This window comes from Oncorhynchus gorbuscha, linkage group LG06 (assembly GCF_021184085.1).
Source record: "Oncorhynchus gorbuscha isolate QuinsamMale2020 ecotype Even-year linkage group LG06, OgorEven_v1.0, whole genome shotgun sequence".
Taxonomy (NCBI): domain Eukaryota; kingdom Metazoa; phylum Chordata; class Actinopteri; order Salmoniformes; family Salmonidae; genus Oncorhynchus; species Oncorhynchus gorbuscha.
Genome location: NC_060178.1, coordinates 23,040,204 through 23,066,546, shown reverse-complemented (window position 1 = coordinate 23,066,546; position 26,343 = coordinate 23,040,204). Strand labels below are relative to the sequence as shown.

Sequence of the window (26,343 nt, the reverse complement as noted above, 5' to 3'; positions counted from 1 at the left end):
AAGGATTTTCAGGTAGATGTATTTTTGTTAACTAACTAGGCCACTCAGAAACATCCAGTGTAGATGTGGCCTTTTGTTTCAGGTTATTGTTATTGGATTTGGCCCAAACATTACTTTTTGTCCTGAAAACAAAGTGTTATTTGCTTCGCCAATTTGTTTTTTGTTGCAGTATTATTTTAGTGCCTTGTTGGTCTTTGCGGTTGTATCGGTGTTTGACATTCACAGTTTGACTGAGGGACCTTACAGATAATTGTATTTTTGGTGGTACAGAGAAGAGGTAGTCATTCAAACATCATGTTAAACTCTACTATTGAACACAGAGTGAGTCCATGCAACTTATTATGTGACTTGTTAAGCAAATCTTTACGGCTGAACTTATTTGGGCCATAACAAAAGGGTTGAATACTTATTGACTCAAGACACTAAAGGTTTACATTTTTAATTAATTTATAAAAACATAATTCTACATTGACATTACAGGGTATTGTGTGTCGGCCAGTGACCACACTTTTTTTGCAATTGAATCCATTTTAAATTCAGGCTGTAACAACAAAATGTAGAAAAAGTCCAGGGTTATTAACACTTTCTGAAGGCAACGTGTACATATAGCGTGAATGATTGATGATGTTTGTACCTCTCCTCCTCGCTGTGTTGAGGCTGGTTCTTGAACCAGCGCAGGAAGCCATCATCAGCACTAAGACAGTAGCTGTTACACGCAGACTGCAGCAGCTTGATCTGAGCGATCACCTCAAACTCCTGAATAAGAGAGTCAGAGAGATCAAGGGCAGTCATATCAATAAAGCTGACTACTAACAATGACTTGTCCCCTTTACCTAATTAGTGGTTTAGAACAGGTTAAAGATGACTCACCCTTCGCCTCTTCTCAAAGTTGATTAGCCCCCCCTGCAGACAACACAAACGCGACAGTGTGACAGACTGAACGCAGATACACCACAAAAGTATGTGGACACCCATTCAAATTTGTGGATTCAGCTAGTTCAGCCACACCCGTTGCTGACAAGTGTATAAAATCGAGAACACAGCCATGCAATCTCCATAGACAAAAATTGACAAATTGAATGGCCCGTACTGAAGAGCTCAGTGACTTTCAACGGTCATACGATGCCACCTTAACAACAAGTCAGTTTGTAAAATGTCTGCCCTGCTAGAGCTGCCCTGGTCAACTGTAGGTGCTGTTATTGTGAAGTGGAAACATCTAGGAGAAACAACGTCTCAACCGCAATGTGGTAGGCCACACAAGCTCACAGAACATGACTGCCGAGTGCTGAAGCGCATAGAGTGTATAGAGAGGGGGTGGCAGGTAGCCTAGTGGTTAGAGAGGGGGTGGCAGGTAGCCTAGTGGTTAGAGAGGGGGTGGCAGGTAGCCTAGTGGTTAGAGAGGGGGAGGCAGGTAGCCTAGTGGTTAGAGAGGGGGTGGCAGGTAGCCTAGTGGTTAGAGAGGGGGAGGCAGGTAGCCTAGTGGTTAGAGAGGGGTGGCAGGTAGCCTAGTGGTTAGAGAGGGGAGGCAGGTAGCCTAGTGGTTAGAGAGGGGGAAGCAGGTAGCCTAGTGGTTAGAGAGGGGGAAGCAGGTAGCCTAGTGGTTAGAGAGGGGAGGCAGGTAGCCTAGTGGTTAGAGAGGGGCTGGCAGGTAGCCTAGTGGTTAGAGAGGGGGTGGCAGGTAGCCTAGTGGTTAGAGAGGGGTGGCAGGTAGCCTAGTGGTTAGAGAGGGGGTGGCAGGTAGCCTAGTGGTTAGAGAGGGGTGGCAGGTAGCCTAGTGGTTAGAGAGGGCTGGCAGGTAGCCTAGTGGTTAGAGAGGGGCTGGCAGGTAGCCTAGTGGTTAGAGAGGGGCTGGCAGGTAGCCTAGTGGTTAGAGAGGGGCTGGCAGGTAGCCTAGTGGTTAGAGAGGGGGAGGCAGGTAGCCTAGTGGTTAGAGAGGGGGAGGCAGGTAGCCTAGTGGTTAGAGAGGGGTGGCAGGTAGCCTAGTGGTTAGAGAGGGGCTGGCAGGTAGCCTAGTGGTTAGAGAGGGGGTAGCAGGTAGCCTAGTGGTTAGAGAGGGGCTGGCAGGTAGCCTAGTGGTTAGAGAGGGGGTGGCAGGTAGCCTAGTGGTTAGAGAGGGGGTGGCAGGTAGCCTAGTGGTTAGAGAGGGAGTGGCAGGTAGCCTAGTGGTTAGAGAGGGAGTGGCAGGTAGCCTAGTGGTTAGAGGGGGTGGCAGGTAGCCTAGTGGTTAGAGGGGGTGGCAGGTAGCCTAGTGGTTAGAGGGGGGAGGCAGGTAGCCTAGTGGTTAGAGAGGGGGAAGCAGGTAGCCTAGTGGTTAGAGAGGGGGAAGCAGGTAGCCTAGTGGTTAGAGGGGGAAGCAGGTAGCCTAGTGGTTAGAGAGGGGAGGCAGGTAGCCTAGTGGTTAGAGAGGGGCTGGCAGGTAGCCTAGTGGTTAGAGAGGGGCTGGCAGGTAGCCTAGTGGTTAGAGAGGGGCTGGCAGGTAGCCTAGTGGTTAGAGAGGGGCTGGCAGGTAGCCTAGTGGTTAGAGAGGGGCTGGCAGGTAGCCTAGTGGTTAGAGAGGGGTGGCAGGTAGCCTAGTGGTTAGAGAGGGGGTGGCAGGTAGCCTAGTGGTTAGAGAGGGGTGGCAGGTAGCCTAGTGGTTAGAGAGGGGGTGGCAGGTAGCCTAGTGGTTAGAGAGGGGTGGCAGGTAGCCTAGTGGTTAGAGAGGGGTGGCAGGTAGCCTAGTGGTTAGAGAGGGGGTGGCAGGTAGCCTAGTGGTTAGAGAGGGGGTGGCAGGTAGCCTAGTGGTTAGAGAGGGGTGGCAGGTAGCCTAGTGGTTAGAGAGGGGGAGGCAGGTAGCCTAGTGGTTAGAGAGGGAGTGGCAGGTAGCCTAGTGGTTAGAGAGGGAGTGGCAGGTAGCCTAGTGGTTAGAGAGGGAGTGGCAGGTAGCCTAGTGGTTAGAGGGAGTGGCAGGTAGCCTAGTGGTTAGAGAGGGAGTGGCAGGTAGCCTAGTGGTTAGAGAGGGAGTGGCAGGTAGCCTAGTGGTTAGAGAGGGAGTGGCAGGTAGCCTAGTGGTTAGAGAGGGAGTGGCAGGTAGCCTAGTGGTTAGAGAGGGAGTGGCAGGTAGCCTATTGGTTAGAGAGGGAGTGGCAGGTAGCCTATTGGTTAGAGAGGGAGTGGCAGGTAGCCTATTGGTTAGAGAGGGAGTGGCAGGTAGCCTATTGGTTAGAGAGGGAGTGGCAGGTAGCCTATTGGTTAGAGAGGGAGTGGCAGGTAGCCTATTGGTTAGAGAGGGAGTGGCAGGTAGCCTATTGGTTAGAGAGGGAGTGGCAGGTAGCCTATTGGTTAGAGAGGGAGTGGCAGGTAGCCTATTGGTTAGAGAGGGAGTGGCAGGTAGCCTATTGGTTAGAGAGGGGTGGCAGGTAGCCTAGTGGTTAGAGAGGGGGTGGCAGGTAGCCTAGTGGTTAGAGAGGGGGAGGCAGGTAGCCTAGTGATTAGAGAGGGGGAGGCAGGTAGCCTAGTGGTTAGAGAGGGGGTGGCAGGTAGCCTAGTGGTTAGAGAGGGGTGGCAGGTAGCCTAGTGGTTAGAGAGGGGGTGGCAGGTAGCCTAGTGGTTAGAGAGGGGGTGGCAGGTAGCCTAGTGGTTAGAGAGGGGGTGGCAGGTAGCCTAGTGGTTAGAGAGGGGTGGCAGGTAGCCTAGTGGTTAGAGAGGGGGTGGCAGGTAGCCTAGTGGTTAGAGAGGGGGTGGCAGGTAGCCTAGTGGTTAGAGAGGGGGTGGCAGGTAGCCTAGTGGTTAGAGAGGGGGTGGCAGGTAGCCTAGTGGTTAGAGAGGGGTGGCAGGTAGCCTAGTGGTTAGAGAGGGGGTGGCAGGTAGCCTAGTGGTTAGAGAGGGGGTGGCAGGTAGCCTAGTGGTTAGAGAGGGGGTGGCAGGTAGCCTAGTGGTTAGAGAGGGGTGGCAGGTAGCCTAGTGGTTAGAGAGGGGGAGGCAGGTAGCCTAGTGGTTAGAGAGGGGGAGGCAGGTAGCCTAGTGGTTAGAGAGGGGAGGCAGGTAGCCTAGTGGTTAGAGGGGGAGGCAGGTAGCCTAGTGGTTAGAGAGGGAGTGGCAGGTAGCCTAGTGGTTAGAGAGGGAGTGGCAGGTAGCCTAGTGGTTAGAGAGGGAGTGGCAGGTAGCCTAGTGGTTAGAGAGGGAGTGGCAGGTAGCCTAGTGGTTAGAGAGGGAGTGGCAGGTAGCCTAGTGGTTAGAGAGGGAGTGGCAGGTAGCCTATTGGTTAGAGAGGGAGTGGCAGGTAGCCTATTGGTTAGAGAGGGAGTGGCAGGTAGCCTAGTGGTTAGAGAGGGGTGGCAGGTAGCCTAGTGGTTAGAGAGGGGTGGCAGGTAGCCTAGTGGTTAGAGAGGGGGTGGCAGGTAGCCTAGTGGTTAGAGAGGGGTGGCAGGTAGCCTAGTGGTTAGAGAGGGGGTGGCAGGTAGCCTAGTGGTTAGAGAGGGGGTGGCAGGTAGCCTAGTGGTTAGAGAGGGAGTGGCAGGTAGCCTAGTGGTTAGAGAGGGAGTGGCAGGTAGCCTATTGGTTAGAGAGGGAGTGGCAGGTAGCCTATTGGTTAGAGAGGGAGTGGCAGGTAGCCTATTGGTTAGAGAGGGAGTGGCAGGTAGCCTATTGGTTAGAGAGGGAGTGGCAGGTAGCCTATTGGTTAGAGAGGGGGTGGCAGGTAGCCTAGTGGTTAGAGAGGGGGTGGCAGGTAGCCTAGTGGTTAGAGAGGGGGTGGCAGGTAGCCTAGTGGTTAGAGAGGGGTGGCAGGTAGCCTAGTGGTTAGAGAGGGGGTGGCAGGTAGCCTAGTGGTTAGAGAGGGGGTGGCAGGTAGCCTAGTGGTTAGAGAGGGGTGGCAGGTAGCCTAGTGGTTAGAGAGGGGGTGGCAGGTAGCCTAGTGGTTAGAGAGGGGTGGCAGGTAGCCTATTGGTTAGAGAGGGAGTGGCAGGTAGCCTATTGGTTAGAGAGGGAGTGGCAGGTAGCCTATTGGTTAGAGAGGGAGTGGCAGGTAGCCTATTGGTTAGAGAGGGAGTGGCAGGTAGCCTATTGGTTAGAGAGGGAGTGGCAGGTAGCCTATTGGTTAGAGAGGGAGTGGCAGGTAGCCTATTGGTTAGAGAGGGAGTGGCAGGTAGCCTATTGGTTAGAGAGGGAGTGGCAGGTAGCCTATTGGTTAGAGAGGGAGTGGCAGGTAGCCTATTGGTTAGAGAGGGAGTGGCAGGTAGCCTAGTGGTTAGAGGGAGTGGCAGGTAGCCTATTGGTTAGAGAGGGAGTGGCAGGTAGCCTATTGGTTAGAGAGGGAGTGGCAGGTAGCCTATTGGTTAGAGAGGGAGTGGCAGGTAGCCTATTGGTTAGAGAGGGAGTGGCAGGTAGCCTATTGGTTAGAGAGGGGTGGCAGGTAGCCTAGTGGTTAGAGAGGGGTGGCAGGTAGCCTAGTGGTTAGAGAGGGGTGGCAGGTAGCCTAGTGGTTAGAGAGGGGGTGGCAGGTAGCCTAGTGGTTAGAGGGGGTGGCAGGTAGCCTAGTGGTTAGAGGGGGTGGCAGGTAGCCTAGTGGTTAGAGAGGGGTGGCAGGTAGCCTAGTGGTTAGAGAGGGGGAGGCAGGTAGCCTATTGGTTAGAGAGGGAGTGGCAGGTAGCCTATTGGTTAGAGAGGGAGTGGCAGGTAGCCTATTGGTTAGAGAGGGAGTGGCAGGTAGCCTATTGGTTAGAGAGGGAGTGGCAGGTAGCCTATTGGTTAGAGAGGCAGTGGCAGGTAGCCTATTGGTTAGAGAGGGAGTGGCAGGTAGCCTAGTGGTTAGAGAGGGAGTGGCAGGTAGCCTAGTGGTTAGAGAGGGAGTGGCAGGTAGCCTATTGGTTAGAGAGGGAGTGGCAGGTAGCCTATTGGTTAGAGAGGGAGTGGCAGGTAGCCTATTGGTTAGAGAGGGAGTGGCAGGTAGCCTATTGGTTAGAGAGGGAGTGGCAGGTAGCCTATTGGTTAGAGAGGGAGTGGCAGGTAGCCTATTGGTTAGAGAGGGGTGGCAGGTAGCCTAGTGGTTAGAGAGGGGTGGCAGGTAGCCTAGTGGTTAGAGGGAGTGGCAGGTAGCCTAGTGGTTAGAGAGGGGTGGCAGGTAGCCTAGTGGTTAGAGAGGGGTGGCAGGTAGCCTAGTGGTTAGAGAGGGAGGCAGGTAGCCTAGTGGTTAGAGAGGGGAGGCAGGTAGCCTAGTGGTTAGAGAGGGGAGGCAGGTAGCCTAGTGGTTAGAGAGGGAGTGGCAGGTAGCCTAGTGGTTAGAGAGGGAGTGGCAGGTAGCCTAGTGGTTAGAGAGGGAGTGGCAGGTAGCCTAGTGGTTTGGCAGGTAGCCTATTGGTTAGGGAGTGGCAGGTAGGCTATTGGTTAGAGAGGGAGTGGCAGGTAGCCTATTGGTTAGAGAGGGAGTGGCAGGTAGCCTATTGGTTAGAGAGGGAGTGGCAGGTAGCCTATTGGTTAGAGAGGGAGTGGCAGGTAGCCTATTGGTTAGAGAGGGAGTGGCAGGTAGCCTATTGGTTAGAGAGGGAGTGGCAGGTAGCCTAGTGGTTAGAGAGGGAGTGGCAGGTAGCCTAGTGGTTAGAGAGGGAGTGGCAGGTAGCCTAGTGGTTAGAGAGGGAGTGGCAGGTAGCCTATTGGTTAGAGAGGGAGTGGCAGGTAGCCTATTGGTTAGAGAGGGAGTGGCAGGTAGCCTATTGGTTAGAGAGGGAGTGGCAGGTAGCCTAGTGGTTAGAGAGGGAGTGGCAGGTAGCCTAGTGGTTAGAGAGGGAGTGGCAGGTAGCCTATTGGTTAGAGAGGGAGTGGCAGGTAGCCTATTGGTTAGAGAGGGAGTGGCAGGTAGCCTATTGGTTAGAGAGGGAGTGGCAGGTAGCCTATTGGTTAGAGAGGGAGTGGCAGGTAGCCTATTGGTTAGAGAGGGAGTGGCAGGTAGCCTATTGGTTAGAGAGGGAGTGGCAGGTAGCCTATTGGTTAGAGAGGGAGTGGCAGGTAGCCTAGTGGTTAGAGAGGGAGTGGCAGGTAGCCTAGTGGTTAGAGAGGGAGTGGCAGGTAGCCTAGTGGTTAGAGAGGGAGTGGCAGGTAGCCTATTGGTTAGAGAGGGAGTGGCAGGTAGCCTATTGGTTAGAGAGGGAGTGGCAGGTAGCCTATTGGTTAGAGAGGGAGTGGCAGGTAGCCTAGTGGTTAGAGAGGGAGTGGCAGGTAGCCTAGTGGTTAGAGAGGGAGTGGCAGGTAGCCTAGTGGTTAGAGCTTTGGGCCAGTAACCGAAAGGTTTCTAGATCGAATTCTCGAGCTGACAAAAAAATTGGTCGTTCTGCCCCTGAAAAAGGCAGTATACCCACTGTTACTAGGCCGTCATTGTAAATAAGAATTTGTTCTTAAACGACTTGCCTAGTTAAAAAGGTCAAATAAAAATAGTCCGATAGACATATCATTTAGTTTATTCTGACTGTTCTTTGGAATTTTCTAAACGGATGAACAATTCCAAATTGAACTCTGCATGGTGATGAATTACAGCCACAACATCCACTTCGTGAGTCGGCCTCGTTTTAATGATTCTGATGAAAATACGCTCTGTGGAACCTATCTATGTTTAGGGAGGTTATGGCCTAGGCTAACCAATTCTAAAAGGGCACTAGCAGCTCTCAAAGTAGAGGAAAACAGACGTGACACAATTATTCCAAAACAGCAGCACATTGTTGTCCATTTTGAATTTGTGATAAAACTGTCATCATTTGGCAAGGAATGTAGCTTGTGTATCCCCACCGTCCCACTGTTATTATAGGCATTGATTTCTGTAGGCCTACCAGGAGATTGTGTGGAAACTCAGCATGTGTGTGTATAGGGAGCGGTCTGAATGCAATTGAGGGAGTGAGACACTGAGGGGAATGGGAATTTAGGGAGAAGGACTGTGTGATGCTTGCCTTGGTTTCTTTTTTGTTGTGCCCCACAAATGCACATGTACACATGGACACAAAGCAAATTAAGACAAAATAGCATTTGTTTTTCTGGGACAGGCCAAAGCACATTCCACCAAATAGTTTTACAATATTTGAAGAAAAAAAAATCTCTCTAGTTAAAGATCTGGTTTTGACATCAATTTGAGAGCCAATCCCTACAACACACAGGATAATTCTACCAACAAACAGGAGGAGTAGGATGATAGTAAGGCTCACCTCTACTAGGTCTGACAGGGCCGTATCTAACATGGTCAGGTCTGTCAGGAAGGTGCCCAGGTAAGGTATCGTCCCCTGCATGGCACCCTGGGAGGAGAGATAGAGCAATGGTTCAAAATCATACCGATACATCAGCAGGCACAGCCAAGTTTATCTCACTTTGACCCCCCTCCTGAAACGGAAACAAACTGGGCCTCAAACTGCCAGTGGCGCCATCTCTCACCATTTCCTTCTGCAGCTGGAGTCGTTTGTGAGTGCGTTTCTGGTGCTCCTTAACACAGCCTTCCAGATTGGCAAATTTAGAGGTGCCCTCCTGTAGGGGGAAAAATAGATTGATTGTAGTAGTGATTAGACATTCACACAATCACTACGCCAAAAACCAAAGCCTCTCATATGATGTTATTAACAGAGCAGAGTCTCACCCTCATCAGCAGCTCTCGGCTCGTCAGGTAGTTGTTGTGATCTGAGAAGATGTCTGATAGCTCTTCAAAGGTAGACATGCTGTCTCTGGGAGAATTACATAGAGCGAGGTTAGAACTAATGGGAATGCATAGGAATTCTATCACATGAGGTGTGACTAGGGCTGCTGGTTATAGTCATGCAAAAGAGCTCCGGTCTCCAGGCCTCCATGCATACAAGCCGATAATGCACACCGTTGAAACATCTACGTTTTAAAAAGTAGAATAAATAAATGTTATATACACCATCACAATAAATCCATTTATTTTATGCAGGTCTAAAGAAACATTATGATATGAATAGTTGATTTCTTTTCAGAGGAACAGAATATGAGTTGGCCTACTGTATGTAATCTGGCTATGCACCATGATATAGGCTGTAGGCTTGTTCATTTCGCAGATACGATATGCTTATAAGTCCCGTGACATTATTTTATAGGCTATTATATGATTTTGTAGTAAGAAGAAGATTATTGAACGTAGCTGAATAAGAACAGAAAGGATATTTTTCCCACTCCGGCGTGAGTGCGCGTATGAAGTGACTATGTTGAGCGTAAAAGCGATGATTTGAAACAGGTCGCATATGCTAGATTTAGAGATATTTGGCAACTTTAGTTGTTAATGATACAATCCTCAGAATGTCTTAAAAATCTAAACTTACTGGGCTGCATGAGGTGACAATAGGCTATTGATGATTTGAGAAAGAAGCAAAAACAGTTTGCGCTCTGTTTGTCTCAGGCTGCTGGACACGCAGTTTTCAAATCAAATTTTAAATTTGTCACATGTGCCAAATACAACAACACCTTACCGTGAAATGTTTACTCACAAGCCCTTAACCAACAATGCAGTTCAAGAAATAGAGTTAAGAAAATATTGATTAAATGTAAAATGTATGTACAATGTTTAAAAAATGTTTTTTTAGAAAAGGAACAAGAAAATGACATAACAAAAACGAGGCTATATACAGGGGGTACCGGTTCAATGTGCGGGGGTACAGGTTAGTCAAGGTCATTTATAAAGTGACTATGCATAGATAATAAACAACAATTACTCTCAATTACTCAATTACAATTACTCTTATCTTATTAAATCTTATTTTAGATTTAGAATGGCCTATTATCAAATGAGCAGGGACAGGGACAGGGACAGGGACAAAAAGACATGTCATCCATATGCCCTGAAATAATGGAGTCCGTTTTCCCGCTGGTTTGTTTTTCAGGCTCCTCCAGTTATTCCACTCCATGAATCAACCACTGTTTGAGGAGCATGCAGCCTCTTGCCGTGCGACAGGTGATAATTCTGCCCAAACTCTCCAACCCTGTTCCTGCATTTACCCAGTGCTTCATTTGGAAAACATAGTGAAATCTGTTTAGAAACATCAATAGTCAAATGTTTTCACAACAAAACACATTTCATTGGACTGTTGACAGCACCTCTCTCTTCGCACAGGAGAAAAGAAGGAAGGAGAGAGAAATGGAAACTCCCGATGGTGAGATATTCTGTAGCTAAAGGTAATGTGTCAGCCTATTCATTATGAATGTATAGAATATGCCCTATTACTAGGCAATGAATCAACAGCATCACCTATGCCTTTATGCCAGCATTACACTGCCCTGCATCCCACTGCCTCTGAAGCTAAGCATGGTTGGTTCTGATCAGTCACTTTTTCCTCTGGTCTAAAAAAAATTCTATATAATATCCCAGGGCAGTGAATGGGGACATTACCCTGTGTAGGGTGTGGGTTTCCAGGTGGGATGTTAAATGGGTGGCCTGACTCGGTGGTCACTAAAGATTCCATGACACTTATTGTAAAAGTAGGGGTGTTAACACCAGTGTCCTGGCTAAATTCCATGGCCACCTAATCATCCCCAGCTTTGAATTGGTTCATTAATCCCCTGTAACAATTATTTGCTGTAAATTAGACTCAACGGTCACATGGAATTTTAATGCGGTCATGACTCATGACTGCAGGTAATAAAGTCACTGCAACATAATGACTAATCATTATGTATCCAGGTTGTGAAAGAAAGACTCACTTGGGCACCCAGGACCAGGTCCTCTTCAGTCTGTAGAGTGGGTTGGACTGCAGTGCAGACACAATGGCACGCAGCGAGGAGAAGTTCTTAAGCACGCGACACTCCTGAGCGATGTCTATCCAGCGCTTGATGACCCGTGCCCTGAGAAGCGGGCGGATCTGTTGTCGGTGCAGTATGGTGCTGACCACACACGCTGCCACAGCGTTGAACTGGGTGATGGTGGCACGGATGGTGGGAGCACTGTGCTTGTTCTGTTTCTTATCCCTCTGGGACCAGATGGAGCCCAGGCAGTGGTGAGGAATCACCTTCTTGAACAACAACTGGAAACAGACAAACAATGAGACGATTAGTATTAAAACACATAACTTTATTTATCCTGCTTGTTCCAATCCAACCTGGCAACCCATACTCCCACACAGACTCTCTCCCTCAGCCTTTCTCTTACCGCATCCATATAGGTCAGCTGGTCGGCCACCAAGTCTGCATCAAATGACAGGAAGCCTTCCTGGACCTCAATCTCTACTCCCTCATCCTCAGCCAAGCAGAATGAGCTGTTGCCGTGGAAACCACCAGAAAAACCTATCAGGAGTAGGAGTAATGATCAGATTAATGACGGAAGGCCAAACAGAGAGAAAGGTATTTAGAGAGAGAAAGGAAGGAAAGGAAGAGATGCACAAAGATAAAAAGACTAAAGAATTGAGAGAGGATAGCAGAGGTGGGACCAAGTCATTGTTTTACAAGTCACAAGTAGGTCAAATCTTAGCACTCAAGTCAAGACAGGCAGGGCCGAGTCAAGTCTCAAGTCAAGACCAACAAGTATCAAGTCAAGTCTCAAGTCATAAACAAGTCATAATGTGCTCTTCACCAAATGTAATACCATTTCATATTTTTAACAATAGTAGTAGTTAGGATATTACATTTATGCCAATCATGAATGCTTAAAAAAATATATTATTTATTACTTTCTAAATACATTTTATATTTCCATTGAAATACAAGGGTAGCCAAAAGAAAGACCCCCCCCAATAGTGATGGACTATCGAGGATCGCTATGGGGCGCATTCGGGCGATGTAGGCTTGTACACAATCGCCCAACCTTGACACACAAACTGTGTGTGGTTACAGTAGGCTAACATATGTCAATGGCTTTAGGAACATCAGTAACCAGTTGTAGCTCAATCTTGGGTGCAATGATCACGTTCCCGTACTGACTGACTGTGTGGAGGCTCATTGATTTAATGTTACGTTAGCCAACATGCAAACACTGGCAAAGTTATGAATGATATAGCTGTCGGCTATATTAGCCACAACTTACCGTTCTTTGTGCAGCTTCAAATGTCGAACAGAGTTGGAAGTTGTTGCCTCCATCTGCCCTTTTCTTCCCGCATGTTTTGCAAGTTGCAATCCGTTTTTTGTTGATACAGCTTTGTCTTTATATCAGAAAATAATCATTTTGTGTATCATCTTTCCAAAGGCTCCATCTGAATTCACTCGCCAACGTTCCTCTGCACTGCCACATGCAACCTTTTCTCAACTGGCACAATTTGATTGGCTGCTGTCCGATTCAAACTGTAATCCGTTAAATGTTGAGTTGATGTGCTGCACACTTTTTTAATAGCATGATTTTTAATATTTGGGCTTGGGGAGGGTATCAAGTCAGATCGAGTCAAAAGGCTCAAGTCCAAGTTAAGTCACGAGTCATTGGTGTTAAAGTCAAAGTCGAGTTGCAAGTCATCATATTTGTGACTCGAGTCTGACTCAAGTCCAAGTCATTTGACTCGAGTCCACACCTCTGGAGGATAGAGTACTAATTAACTAGATATCTTACTGTTCACCCACCCTCTGAGTCTACATCCAGACTGGCCTCAGCCTTCAGCTGCTCCAGTAGACTCTGGGCTTTACGCATGGGCTCCGATCCAGGCAGGGCCCTCTGTAGGTAGGCAATCACCCTGTGGAGGCAGGGGTAGGATGGAGGCTCCTGGAAGTCCTCTGGACACTGGTCCAGCCAGACTCGCAGGATGGAGACCAGGGCACTGAGGGGGATGATGGGGGCAGAGTGTCAGGGAGGGTTGCTTGGAGCAAGCTGCTGCTGCTAACAGAGAGCATGGCAGACTGGGGAGCTACAAAATAACAATAACTGGGCTTGAATCCATATGGAAAGACAGACAAGACGAAGTAAAAAGCAAGCAGGAGACGTTGAGAAATCTTACATTCGAACAGCTCCGTTGGTTTCAGAGGGTCTACATTGCTCAGTCTGTTCTTCACTATCCTCTGGAATTCCATACCTGAGAGAAAGACAAAACAAAAAAAGAATTCAGCACCACTATCTACCATCAGTCTAAAAGCAGTGAGACCAGTAAGTTTCCTCAGCCTCTTCATATAGAGCAGTAGTGTTCTTCAACCATGGTTCTGGAGAGCCACAGTTTATACACACTTTGTCTTAGCTCAACACTTACACATACGTGACTTCATCAAAATCATGTTGATTATTGAACCAGGTGTTATAGCACTATGACTGGGACAAAAGCCTGCACACACTAGGTCCCACCAGGACCAGCTGTTGTCAGCTCCTGCTATACACTCTAGCCACCATGGGCCCCCAGCCCAGAACCAGACGTACTTGTCTAGCAGCAACTGCAGCACGGTGTGCGTGCTGGCGAAGGCGCGGTATGTGGACAGGAAGATGTTGGTGTAGGTAAGGTCATTGTCCCCAAATGCAGTCAACAGGGTCTCCACCAGACATTCCAGCGTTCCCGCCCGGATACTCCGGATCTTACAGGTTTCCAACTGGCTCATAGTATGGCCGGGAGGCAGCCGGTCCCCCTCCGCCTGCGATGCGTCAAGATGGAAGGAACCAGGGATATTAGAACGATGAAAATGGGGGAGAGGGAGATGGAGGGACAGATGGAGAGGCATTGAGACAAAGGGCACTCTATATTGAATTCCAAAGATGTGTCCGAGTATGGTGTCTGTTGGGAAGAATGAGGGGAGTGAAGAGAGTGAAAGAGAAAAGGAAGGGAGAACTTGGTGCTGCTTTCATGCTACAATTGGAAACTCACCAATCTGTGCCCCTCCTCCACCCCGTCCATTGGCTCAAAGAGGGAAGCAAAGAGGATAGCATTTAGTCAAACTCACTAGCTCTTTACTCTCAGTCAGCACTGCTCTCTGGCAAACATCTAGCCACTGGAAATGTACCGACTGCCGAGTAGCAAAAATATACATTCACACTATTTGCATTTGTATAACATTTCTTCTGATGGTACCCTATGGGCAATGCCACAACAAACAAAGCACCAGTGTGGCTCACCGTTTACGTTATCTTTCTTTCCCACTAAATAAATGAATAAACTCATATGACTCATTTCAGAAAACTAGGTGTATGTCTTGTCACTACTTCACAGGAGAGGCATTTGAACGTAAACATTAATATTTTTAATCAAACTTGCTTTTCTGGAAAAAAATGCTCTCTGGAACATGTGAACTTTAATAACACACTTGTATGCCATCTGTAAATACAAATACAATGGTTAAATGATGAGCCTAGTTGGTTTAGCCTTGAAAAAAAGACAGGAATCTTCCCACTAGCCATGATTGGCTGAGATAATGGATAGGCTGGACATGCCGAGAGGAGTTCAGATTGGTCTGCCATGTAGCATGCTTTGGTCTTTAACATGAGCTGCTCAGTATGTGTAGGTAATCCTTTATTTGTTTCCTCCCCAATTTCGTGGTATCCAATTGGTAGTTATAGTCTTGTCTCATCGCTGCAACTCTCGTACAGACCCGGGAGAGGCGAAGGCCCGAGGGCCGTGCGTCCTCCAAAACACATCCTAACCAAACCGCGCTGCTTCTTGACAATGCCCGCTTAACCCAGAAGCCAGCCACACCAATGTGTCGGAGGAAACACCGTACACCTGGCGACCGTGTCAGCGTAAATGCATCCAGGCCCGCACAGGAGTCGCTAGAGCGCGATGGAACAAGGACATCCCTGCCAGCCAAACCCTCCCCTAACCTGGATGACGCTGGGCAAATTGTGCGCCGCCCCATGGGTCGCGGCCGGCTGCGACAGAGACTGGACTCGAAACAGGATCTCTAGTGGCACAGCTAGCACTGTGATGCAGTGCCTTAGACCACTGCGTCACTCAAGAGAGAGGTAATAGTTTGTATCGAGTATTTTGTGAAAGATATTACAAAGAACTGTGAAAGTGTTGCTTATGCACTCCACTTTCTGGAGGACGATCGTGCCATGCCGACTCTCTTGGACACTGAAAATGAATCAGAGGATGAGGAAATCCAGATTTAGGTAAAAACATTTTCATTGAACCAGACATTGTAGAGTCTTCTAATGACAGTGATGGGGAAGAAACAGTGATCAACAGTGTTGTTGTCCCGGAACAAGATGACCGAGTTTTGAAATTAGTGGAATGCCCGGTGGAAGCCGAGTATAATAGCTAGCTAGCTACAGTGGGGAGAACAAGTATTTGATACACTGCAAAATCAGGCAGTGTTTCCTACTTACAAAGCATGTAGAGGTCTGTAATTGTTATCATAGGTACACTTCAACTGTGAGAAACGGAATCTAAAACAAAATCCAGAAAATGACATTGTATGATTTTTAAGTAATTAATTTGCATTTTATTGCATGACATAAGTATTTGATCACCTACCAACCAGTAAGAATTCCAGCTCTCACAGACCTGTTAGTTTTTCTTTAAGAAGCCCTCCTGTTCTCCACTCATTACCTGTATTAACTGCACCTGTTTGAACTCGTTACCTGTATAAAAAGACACCTGTCCACACACTCAAACCTCTCCACAATGGCCAAGACCAGAGGGCTGTGTAAGGACATCAGGGATAAAATTGTAGACCTGCACAAGGCTGAGATGGGCTAACGGACAATAGGCAAGCACCTTGGTGAGAAGGCAACAACTGTTGGCGCAATTATTAGAAAATGGAAGAAGTTCAAGATGACGGTCAATCACCCTCGGTCTGGGGCTCCATGCAAGATCTCACCTCGTGGGGCATCAATGAACATGAGGAAGGTGAGGGATCAGCCCAGAACTACACGGCAGGACCTGGTCAATGACCTGAAGAGAGCTGGGACCACAGTCTCAAAGACAACCATTAGTAACACACTACGCCACCATGGATTAAAATCCTGCAGCGCACGCAAGGTCCCCCTGCTCAAGCCAACGCATATCCAGGCCTGTCTGAAGTTTGCCAATGGGAGAAGGTCATGTCTGATGAGACAAAAATAGAGCCTTTTGGTCTAAACTCCACTCGCTGTGTTTGGAGGAAGAAGAAGGATGAGTACAACCCCAAGAACACCATCCCAACCGTGAAGCATGGAGGTGGAAACATCATTCTTTGGGGATGCTTTTCTGCAAAGGGGACAGGCCGACTGCACCATATTGAGGGGAGGATGGATGGGGCCATGTATCGCGAGATCTTGGCCAACAACCTCCTACCCTCAGTAAGAGCATTGAAGATGGGTCGTGGCTGGGTCTTCCAGCATGACAACGACCCAAAACACATATCCAGGGCAACTAAGGAGTGGCTCCGTAAGAAGCATCTCAAGGTCCTGGAGTGGCCTAGCCAGTCTCCAGACCTGAACCCAATAGAAAATCTTTGGAGGGAGCTGAAAGTCCGTATTGCCCAGCGACAGCCCCGAAACCTGAAGGATCTGGAGAATGTCTGTATGGAGGAGTGGGCCAAAATCCATGCTGCAGTGTGTGCAAACCTGGTCAAGAACTACAGGAAACGTATGATCTCTGTAATTGCAAACTAAGGTTTCTGTATCAAATATTAAGTTCTGCTTTTCTGATGTATCAAATGTTTTAGATTCAGTCTCTCACAGTTGAAGTCTACCTATGATGAAAATGACAATAATTACAGACATGCTTTGTAAAATCGGCAGCGTATCAAATACTTGTTCTCCCCACTGTACATGTCTAAACAAAAATGCAAGTAACCATTGCACTGTACCATTTACACCTTATGTATCATGTGCATATGACAAACTTTGATTTTATTTGATATGGTGTGTGTTTACCAGAGACAGTATTGTGAAGAACAACTTGACCTGCACTGAACACAAATTAGGATACAATGGTAGGCCAACGAGACAGTGTTCAAGTTCTAAAATTCTCTGGCAGAATGCCCTGCTTTGATTTTGTCACACTCACAAACGTAAGCTATTTTCTTTAATTAGTTCACCATTAACTTGTAAATAATGATCTTGATGTGAGTTTATATTCCTGTAAAAATTAATAAACATTTGCTAAAGTTAAGTCGTTGTCAGCTATGATATGGTCATTATTGAGCTGGCTAGACAGCTAACTTAACTTTAGCTAGCTAGCTAACAAGCTAGAAACAAACTAAACATTGTTTAGAAAGTTGCTTTTAGTTGCCTGGTTTTCTAGATTGACACACACTAAATTGATTTATAAACAAAATACTCCAGTTATGTTATTTTGGACCCCAGGCTCCAGATGTCATGCAGCCTGTCGTTTTTGTGTTTATAACAACTTTGATGTTGGACGACAATAGAATGTTCATGATGTCACTGCGACAACTGTCCACAGACATGTGGATAAACGGAGTATAAACCAGCCTTAATCTTGAAATATTTTGTTTGTTTAGTACACTACCGTACTGACTTTGTTAAACACATGGCCTCACATGTGAATCCTTAAAGAGATGGGTGGGGCTAAGGCTTAAGAGGGTGTGAACGATGGTGAATGGGTGTAGACAAAAAAGAGCTCTCCAGAAGGTGTACCAAAACATTCAATAGCCATTTTCTCAGAAGTGGGGTTACAAGTTTATCAACTTTCAAAGCAGAATTACTTTCCCATTGTTCCTCATCTTTTCTAGCTCTCAGTCTATACTTTTATCCAATGTAAAAAAAAAATGTTTTTAAATGTTGCTACATAAGACTGAATCGAGCTGGTAGGTCACATGTACAGAACACCCACTTACTCCCTGGATAATGCTCCAGTACTCAGATATGTACTGTCATGTGTTAATGTAGCATAGTTGTACACCTCTATATGCCTTGCTTTTACAGGATGCAACATGCAGGGAAAGAAGAATTGATGGCAGTTGGAACCGGCAAATCAGGAAATCCCATTTAGCTAAACAGTTGAGTAGGCTACTCATGAAACAGTTGTTTTTTGTATGGCCTGCGCAGGATGAGACACCCTGCGATTGCAAATTGGTATTACTGTACATCTTACAATGAAGCTGACAAGCTCTATCCACAAAACTATTGTCATACACTTTGCACAATGAATTAGCCTATAGACTTACAGTTGAAGTCGGAAGTTTACATACACTTAAGTTTTAATGACTTCAACCTGTTTCTCAACCACTCCACACATTTCTTGTTAACAAACTATAGTTTTGGCAAGTCGGTTAGGACATCTACTTTGTGCATGACACAAGTAATTTTTCCAACAATTGTTTACAGACAGATTATTTCACTGTATCAAAATTCCAGTGGGTCAGAAGTTTACATACACTAAGTTGACTGTGCCTTTAAACAGCTTGGAAAATTGCAGAAAATTATTTAATGGCTTTAGAAGCTTCTGATAGGCTAATTGACATCATTTGAGTCAATTGGAGGTGTACCTGTGGATGTATTTCAAGGCCTACCTTCAAACCCAGTGCCTCTTTGCCTGACATCATGGGAAAATCAAAAGAAATCAGCCAAGACCTCAGAAAAACATTATAGACCTCCACAAGTCTGGTTCATCCTTGGGAGCAATTTCCAAAACACCTGAAGGTACCACGTTAATCTGTACAAACAATAGTACGCAAGTATAAACACCATGTAACCACGCAGCTGTCATACAGCTCAGGAAGGAGACACGTTCTGTCTCCTAGATGAACGTACTTTGGTGTGAAAAGTGCAAATCAATCCCAGAACAACAGCAAAGGACCTTGTGAAGATGCTGGAGGAAACAAAAGTATCTATATCCACAGTAAAACGAGTAGATATCAACATAACCTGAAAGGCCACTCAGCAAGGAAGAAGCCACTGCTCCAAAACCACCATAAAAAAGCCAGACTACAGTTTGCAACTGCAAATTGGGACAAAGATCATACTTTTTGGAGAAATGTTCTCTGGTCTGATGAAACAAAAATAGAACTGTTTGGCCATAATGACCATCATTATGTTTGGAGGATAAAGGGGGAGGCTTGCAAGCCGAAGAACACCAACCCAACAGTGAAGCACTGGGATGGCAGCATCGTGTTGTGTGGGTGCTTTGCTGCAGGAGGGACTGGTGCACTTCACAAAATACATATCATCATGAGGAAAGAAAATGATATGGATATATTGAAGCAACATCTCAAGACATCAGTCAGGAAGTTAAAACTTGGTCTAAAATGGGTCTTCCAGATGGACAATGACCCCAAGCATACTTCCAAAGTTGTGGCAAAATGGCTTAAGAACAACAAAGTCAAGGAATTGGAGTGGCCATCACAAAGCCCTGACCTCAATCCTAGAGAACATTTGTGGGCAAAACTGAAAAAGCACGTGCGAGCAAGGAGGCCTACAAACCTGACCCGATTACACCAGCTCTGTCATGAGAAATGGGCTAAAATTCACCCAACATATTGTGGAAAGATGGTGGAAGGCTACCTGAAACATTTGACCCAAGTTAAACCATTTAAAGGCAATGCTACCAAATACTAATTGAGTGTATGTACACTTCTGACCTACTGGGAATGTGATGAAAGAAATAAAAGCTGAAATAAATATCTTTACTATTATTCTGACATTTCACATTCTTAAAATAAAGTGGTGATCCTAACTGTCAGGAATTGTGAAAAACTGAGTTGAAATGTATTTGGCTAAGGTGTATGTAAACTTCCGACTTCAACTGTATATAACTCTGCAAATTAATACAATCTGTCCAAGATTAAATCTATCTATGGACATAATGCATTCAGCAGGGTTATTGTTTGAGCCTGACAAGGTCTCTCACAAGTTTGATTGCTTTCAACCAGTGTGTTGTAGTGAAAGAGCAGAGTGGTCCACTCACCCCCAGCCATCTTGCTCCCTTGTTGGCGGCCTGCTGGATCTGGCACCTCTTCAGTGTCACATTGTATATGGCCCCCTCCTCCACTTCCTCCCCCCGGCCCTGCATCGAGCTCTGTGGGAGAGCCATAATGAGCTGTTAACACAAAGACAAACCATCCTCTAGATTAGAACACAGGATCACAAATCAAAGTGTATTGGTCACGTACACAAATGCTATTGCAGGTGCTGAAAAATGTTTGTGTTTATAGCTACAACAGAGCAGTAATACCTAGAAAAACAATACACACATAATCCAAAAATAAAAAAATAAAGCTATATAAGTACCAGTCAAAAGTTTGGACACACCTACTCATTCAAGGTTTTTTATTTTTTTTTATACTATTTTCTACATTGTAGAATAATAGTGAAGACAAAAAAACGATGAAATAACACATATGGAATTACGTAGTAAGCAAAAAAGTGTTAAATCAAAATATTTTTTATATTTGAGATTCTTCAAAGAAGCCAACCTTTGCCTTGATGACAGCTCTGCACACTCTTGGCATTCTCTCAACCAGCATCATGAGCTAGACACCTGGAATGCATTTCAATTAACAGGTGTGCCTTGTTAAAAGTTAATTTGTGGAATTTCTTTCCTTGTTATTGCGTTTGAGCCAATCAGTTGTGTTGTGACAAGGTAGAGTTGGTATACAGAAGATAGGGCTATAAGTCCATATTATGACAAGAACAGCTCAAATAAGCAAAGAGAAACGACAGTCCATCATTACTTTAAGACATACATGGAGGTCAGTCAATCCGGAAACTGTAATGAACTTTGAAAGATCTTGAAGTGCAGTCGCAAAATCCATCAAGCGCTATGAAACTGGCTCTCATGAGGACTGCCACAATATATATATAATAATATATGCCATTTAGCAGACGCTTTTATCCAAAGCGACTTACAGTCATGTGTGCATACATTCTACGTATGGGTGGTCCCGGGGATCGAACCCACTACCCTGGCGTTACAAGCGCCAAGCTCTACCAACTGAGCTACAGAAGGACCACAAGAAAGGAAGACCCAGAGTTAGCGCTGCTGCAGAGGATAAGTTCATTAGCCTTAAATGCACCTCAGATTGCAGCCCAAATAAATGCTTCACAGAGTTCCAGTAACAAACACATGTCAACATCAACTTTTCAGAGGAAACTGTGAAATCAGGCCTTCATGTTCAAATTGCTGTAAAGCAACCACTACTAAAGGACACCAATAATAAGAAGAGACTTGCTTGGTCCAAGAAATTCTAGCAATGGACATTCAATTGGTGGAAATCTGTCCTTTGGTCTGATGAGTCCAAATGTGCGGAGGTAGTTAACCACCGGATTGGTCGAAACTTAAAAATGTGTATTTTTCCATATATAGACATCTTATGTGTTGAAATCAAATATATGCACTTAGCTTGTCTGATGCTTTAAGCACACTGTTTGATGAAATAATTAGGACACACAAATGACTAGAGGAAATCCAAAAGCAATTGATTTGATTGTGCTCAGACTTGCTGCATTGTGTTAAAAAATGACAGCAAGTGACTGTGTGACGAGCACCCGTTGTCTCGCTCCCCTCCATGCTGCAGCAACCACTTCAGAACTTCAGTGTTTATCACGATGTCCATGTTGCTGAAGCTGCAACATAATTAGTCATTTCTGACTGAAAAGTTCTGTTACCAAAATCCCTCATTTGTTTAGGGAAAACATTCCCTTCCCTTGCTCTCTTTGTGACACATCTATGCATCACATGCAAGTGACCAATAAGGCCTGACCTATAGCTTATCATAATCACAGAAATAAAAATGGTGATAAAGTCCAAACACATGTGACAGCAAAATGGATGCAGAGGACATCACAAATCAACTTGAAACGGGGGAATGTTTACTGGTTGCTCATCAAGTTGGAAATCAAGACAAAGATGGTAAAGAGCAAATGCTGTGAAACCAGTGGTTTGATTACAATATCATTTTTCTGATCGTTTGGAACAACGTAAACACTAAATAAATGAGAAGTGTACCTGAGTCTGTTGTAATGTTTTGTTGTTGCTGTAAAGCCTTCATGACAGCAAACATTAAAAACAGCAGCATTCATTGGTGAATGCAATTTCCCAAAATGGAACGGTTTATTTATTGTTTACGCTAATCATTCAAGGGTCGCTTAATTTGATTTTAAAACAGAAATGCTCGATTGCATTTCAAATCATGAATGACTTAAATGGTATGTGATGACATGAATGAATGATTGATTGATACAGCAGCCTATATAAGTATTGAAGTATAGACACAAATGAGATACTGTATTAAGACTAAAACAGGATGCGCTCATTGGCCTACAGCTTGATGGTGGTTATACAAGGCTGCTAGACTAAGCCTACTAAATAAGTAATTTCATTATCATATAATAATAATAGAAGAGATCAAGAAAAATTCGAGTTATTATTATAAATATAATTTGACAATTTGGAAGCTGTAAACACGAAATGAATAATAAAATACCGGACTGGCTGTTCTAACAACAACAAAAGTGTAAAGCCTTTATTACATCAAAGCAAAGATTAATGACAGCCAAATTTGTGAAATTGCTTATCCGACATGTGGTTGTGTGAGGCTTGGTTCTCACGGAACCAGTAGGTTATTAAACAAACACTCAAACAGGCAGACCTGGTCTTAATTGTCTAAGAAAACATCTGCTACGCTTTCTATTCCGCAACAAAGCCTCCTTCACTCACACCGCCAAACTTACCCTAGTAAAACAGACTATCCAACCGATCCTCGACTTCGGCGATGTCATCTACAAAATTGCTTCCAACACTACTCAGCAAACTGGATGCAGTTTATCACAGTACCATCCGTTTTGTCACTAAAGCACCTTATACCACCCACCACTGCGACTTGTATGCTCTAGTCGGCTGGCCCTCGCTACATATTCGTCGCCAGACCCACTGGCTCCAGGTCATCTACAAGTCCATGCTAGGTAAAGCTCCGCCTTATCTCAGTTCACTGGTCACGATGGCAACACCCATCCGTAGCATGCGCTCCAGCAGGTGTATCTCACTGATCATCCCTAAAGCCAACACCTCATTTGGCCGCCTTTCGTTCCAGTTCTCTCCTGCCTGTGACTGGAACGAATTGCAAAAAATAAAGAATTAATAAAAAAATTAATAAAATAAAATCGCTGAAGTTGGAGACTTTTATCTCCTTCACCAACTTCAAACATCTGCTATCTGAGCAGCTAACCGATCGCTGCAGCTGTACATAGTCTTATCGGTAAATAGCCCACCCATTTTTACCTACCTCATCCCCATAATGTTTTTATTTATTTACTTTTCTGCTCTTTTGCACACCAATATCTCTACCTGTACATGACCATCTGATCATTTATCACTCCAGTGTTAATCTGCAAAATTGTAATTATTTGCCTACCTCCTCATGCCTTTTGCACACAATGTATATAGACTCCCCTTTTTTTCCTACTGTGTTATTGACTTGTTAATTGTTTACTCCATGTGTAACTCTGTGTTGTCTGTTCACACTGCTATGCGTTATCTTGGCCAGGTCGCAGTTGCAAATGAGAACTTGTTCTCAACTAGCCTACCTGGTTAAATAAAGGTGAAATAAAAAAATAAAAAATAAAAATTCAGCCACAAGAGCATTAGTAAGGTCGAGTATTGATGTTGGGCGATCAGGCCTGGCTCGCAGTCGGCGTTCCAATTCATCCCAAAGGTGTTCAATAGGGTGTGTTGATAGTGGAAGGTGACTAGGCATCAGGATATATGATAAACTGAGTAGCAGAGATGTAAATGGTGATTGTATGTGAGTGTGTTTGCATAGTCAGTACAAATGTGTGCATGTTATGTGTGTGTAGGAGTGTCAGTGTGCGTGTAGAGTCCTGTGAGTGTGCATAGAGACAGTACAAAAATAAAAAGGGTCAACTCAGTCTGTGCAGCCATTCCTTAAGCTATTTAGCAGTATTATGGCTTGGGGATAGAAGCTGTTCAGGAGCCTGTTGGTGTCAGACTTGATACATCGGTGGTGCTTGCCGTGCGGAAGCAGAGAGAACAGTCTATGGCTTGGCTGGCTACAATTTATAATGATTTTCATGGCCTTCCTACCACACTGCCTGATATGAAATGTCCTGGATGGCAGGGGGCTCAGCCCCAGTGATGTACTGGGCTGTCCGCACCACCCTCTGTAGCGCCATGCGATCGATGGCGGTGCTGTTGCCATACCAAGCAGTGATGCAGCCAGTCAAGTTGCTCTCAATGGTGCGGCTGTAAAACCTTTAACTTCCTGAGGGAGAAGAGGAGCTGTAGCGCATTTCTCACGACTGTGCACGCGAGTGGACCATTTTAAGTCCTTAGTGATTTGGACAATGAGGAAGATAAAGCTCTCAACCTGTACTCCTCACTGTGCAGTCTCTACTCTCTGGCTCTGAATCCGTATTGGCGACACATCAGTTATACAGAGCCCACAGGCACAGAACAGCAGTTTACCCTCTCAAATTCAAAAATATGCCCAGTCAGGGACGAAGGCACGTAACAGAGCCACATCCAGTGTGACGGCAACCAGGGTTCATTTTAAACCCATTAAGAGGAGCTGTTTAGATGACAGCGCACTCCGGCCAAGTCCACACTCTCACTTTCCATCAGCATCACAACAGCAGGACAAAGTCCACTCTCTCCCCAAACAGAGTGGTGGCAGCTAGAGTTAAAGGTCAGGCTCAATGGCCAGCTCTGAAGGCCAATGGCACTTAGCCCGGGGTGGTTGCGGGTGGCTGTTTGGGTTCTATCAAAAACAAAGCACACAGGGCCAGGCAGGGAACCCACCCCAAACAATCAGCCAGACACTGATAAACAGTGTGTGATGGCAATGTGCTCTGGTGGAAAGATAAATAGAGAGCGAGAGCAAGAAGGCCACAGAGGAGTAATTCAGTGCAGGAGATAAAAGTGGCCCAGCATGTATGCATTTCCCATTAATTCCCCATACAGTGCTGCCTCTCTGTGAGTTAAATACTTAACTCTGAGGTATGTAGTCTAGTCCACTCCAAAACCATATCAGGAGGTTCTTCTGCTCACTGGCCCAGCCTGCTGAGTCCACAGAATGTGCACAGAGACTGCTTTTTTGTGCCAGGCAGAAATGTTTTTCAGACAGAGGTTTAAAAGTCTACCTGCTTTGTAGACCAAGTTGGGGCACATGGTGTACCAAAGGCCCTGGGCTGAGTTGTAAACAAAAGAGAGATTAAAACAAGTTATGTACAGTGTACATTTTAGCCTTTAAAAAGGACCTAAAAAGGCCTATAATACAATTGCAAATCTGAGAAAGATACAGTTGTGAATAAGAATTAGTTTAGATACTACAAGGTATAGTGAATGACCCCAAGATATAAACTCACATTTCAGACTTGCTGGACAGGCTCCAGTTTGGAAGGATGTTGCAATCCAGTGGAGGTGGGATGTAGACTACAGAAGAGACTATTAAACTCGGGCAAATATAGGAGCAGTATGTATTCAACCCCCTACTGACAACATCACATAACACACACTGGTTTAATTAACCAACTGTGAAAAGAATACGCTCAAGGTAACAACAGCGGTGTCAAGTCTTTGGATTTATCTGGTGTTGGCTTTGTGCTCAGATTGTTCCAGACGCAACTAGGACCGGTAGAGAGATCGCCTCAGGGCTCATTTCACTCTCGGCTCAGAGACAAGTGTTTTGTCTTCAGCGAAAAACGAACTGTCATATTAGGCCAGAGTAACATTTCCAGAGCGCGTCTTTACGCAAAACGTTTACGCGCAACAGATTAATGAAGACTATTTAAAGTACACCACGATGGCGACGAGGGTGTGACATTTTTTTACAACTAAATGTTCAAATGTATCCCTCTCGCTGTCCCCTCCTTTCCTTTATCCACTACTTTCCTAAGCCTAATAACCTCTCCCTTCCCAGCCTCTCTAAAAGCTGACAAACCGCAAAATCAACAAAAGTCTGCAGCGCGGAAAACGGAATAACTTTTTACCATTTTATCTTTCCAGGCGAATCTCATTGTCAGCTCTTCTCTCATCAAAAGATGCTAACAGTCCATCCAGGCAAGAAATGTTTCCAGAACCGCAACATACGGCGCGGTTCTGCTCTGTAAAATATGCTCTCCTCCACTACACACAATCAGTCACAGCTCTGTTTGTGTTGCCCCCCCTCCTGTCTTTCAACACATCCTCTTCCTTCGTCCCGCTGTTGATTAGCTGAGCTCCGCCTCCTGCACTCGCGGTCCTCCCCATAACCCCTCCTCATTCCCCTTTCCCCTTAAAATTTTTCATTTTTAGATACAATCTGACACAATACAGAAAAATCATAAAATAATAATTTACCGACTCCTGAGATTTTCATGGAAATTGCGCATAAATGCTTGTGATTAAATGCCCTACGAAATAAAAATAAAAATGTGATTGCCTGTTTTTTATATATATTTACACATCGAGTTTGGAATAATACTGTGAAATTGTTAAAATGATGATAATGCCCTTTTAGTGTAATAACTGTTTGAAACGATCAACCTCAAATTTCAGCCTGTTTTTATGGAATGGAGTTTTGGCCTGCCTGGTGACATCCCCAGGAGGTTAA

General features: G+C 45.6%; 1 protein-coding gene across 2 annotated transcripts in view; it reads right to left on the bottom strand.

Moving 5' to 3' along the window:
• The window catches only part of LOC124037711 (ral guanine nucleotide dissociation stimulator-like 1), a 34,622-nt gene extending 8,712 nt beyond the window's left edge, over positions 1-25,910 (bottom strand). The window contains exons 1-12 of one of the 2 annotated variants that reach the window (XM_046352696.1): positions 25,742-25,910; positions 19,704-19,835; positions 13,280-13,488; positions 12,870-12,944; positions 12,499-12,692; positions 11,105-11,238; positions 10,660-10,979; positions 8,588-8,672; positions 8,389-8,478; positions 8,166-8,252; positions 871-903; positions 635-756 (exon numbers count right to left, since the gene is read on the bottom strand). In XM_046352696.1, coding sequence (XP_046208652.1) covers positions 635-756; positions 871-903; positions 8,166-8,252; positions 8,389-8,478; positions 8,588-8,672; positions 10,660-10,979; positions 11,105-11,238; positions 12,499-12,692; positions 12,870-12,944; positions 13,280-13,488; positions 19,704-19,835; positions 25,742-25,786 — 1,526 coding nt within the window. In that variant the 5' untranslated portion in view covers positions 25,787-25,910. The remainder of the gene's footprint in view (positions 1-634; positions 757-870; positions 904-8,165; positions 8,253-8,388; positions 8,479-8,587; positions 8,673-10,659; positions 10,980-11,104; positions 11,239-12,498; positions 12,693-12,869; positions 12,945-13,279; positions 13,489-19,703; positions 19,836-25,741) is intronic. The other variant, XM_046352697.1, reaches the window with a different exon arrangement.
• Between the last annotated feature and the right edge of the window lie 433 nt (positions 25,911-26,343).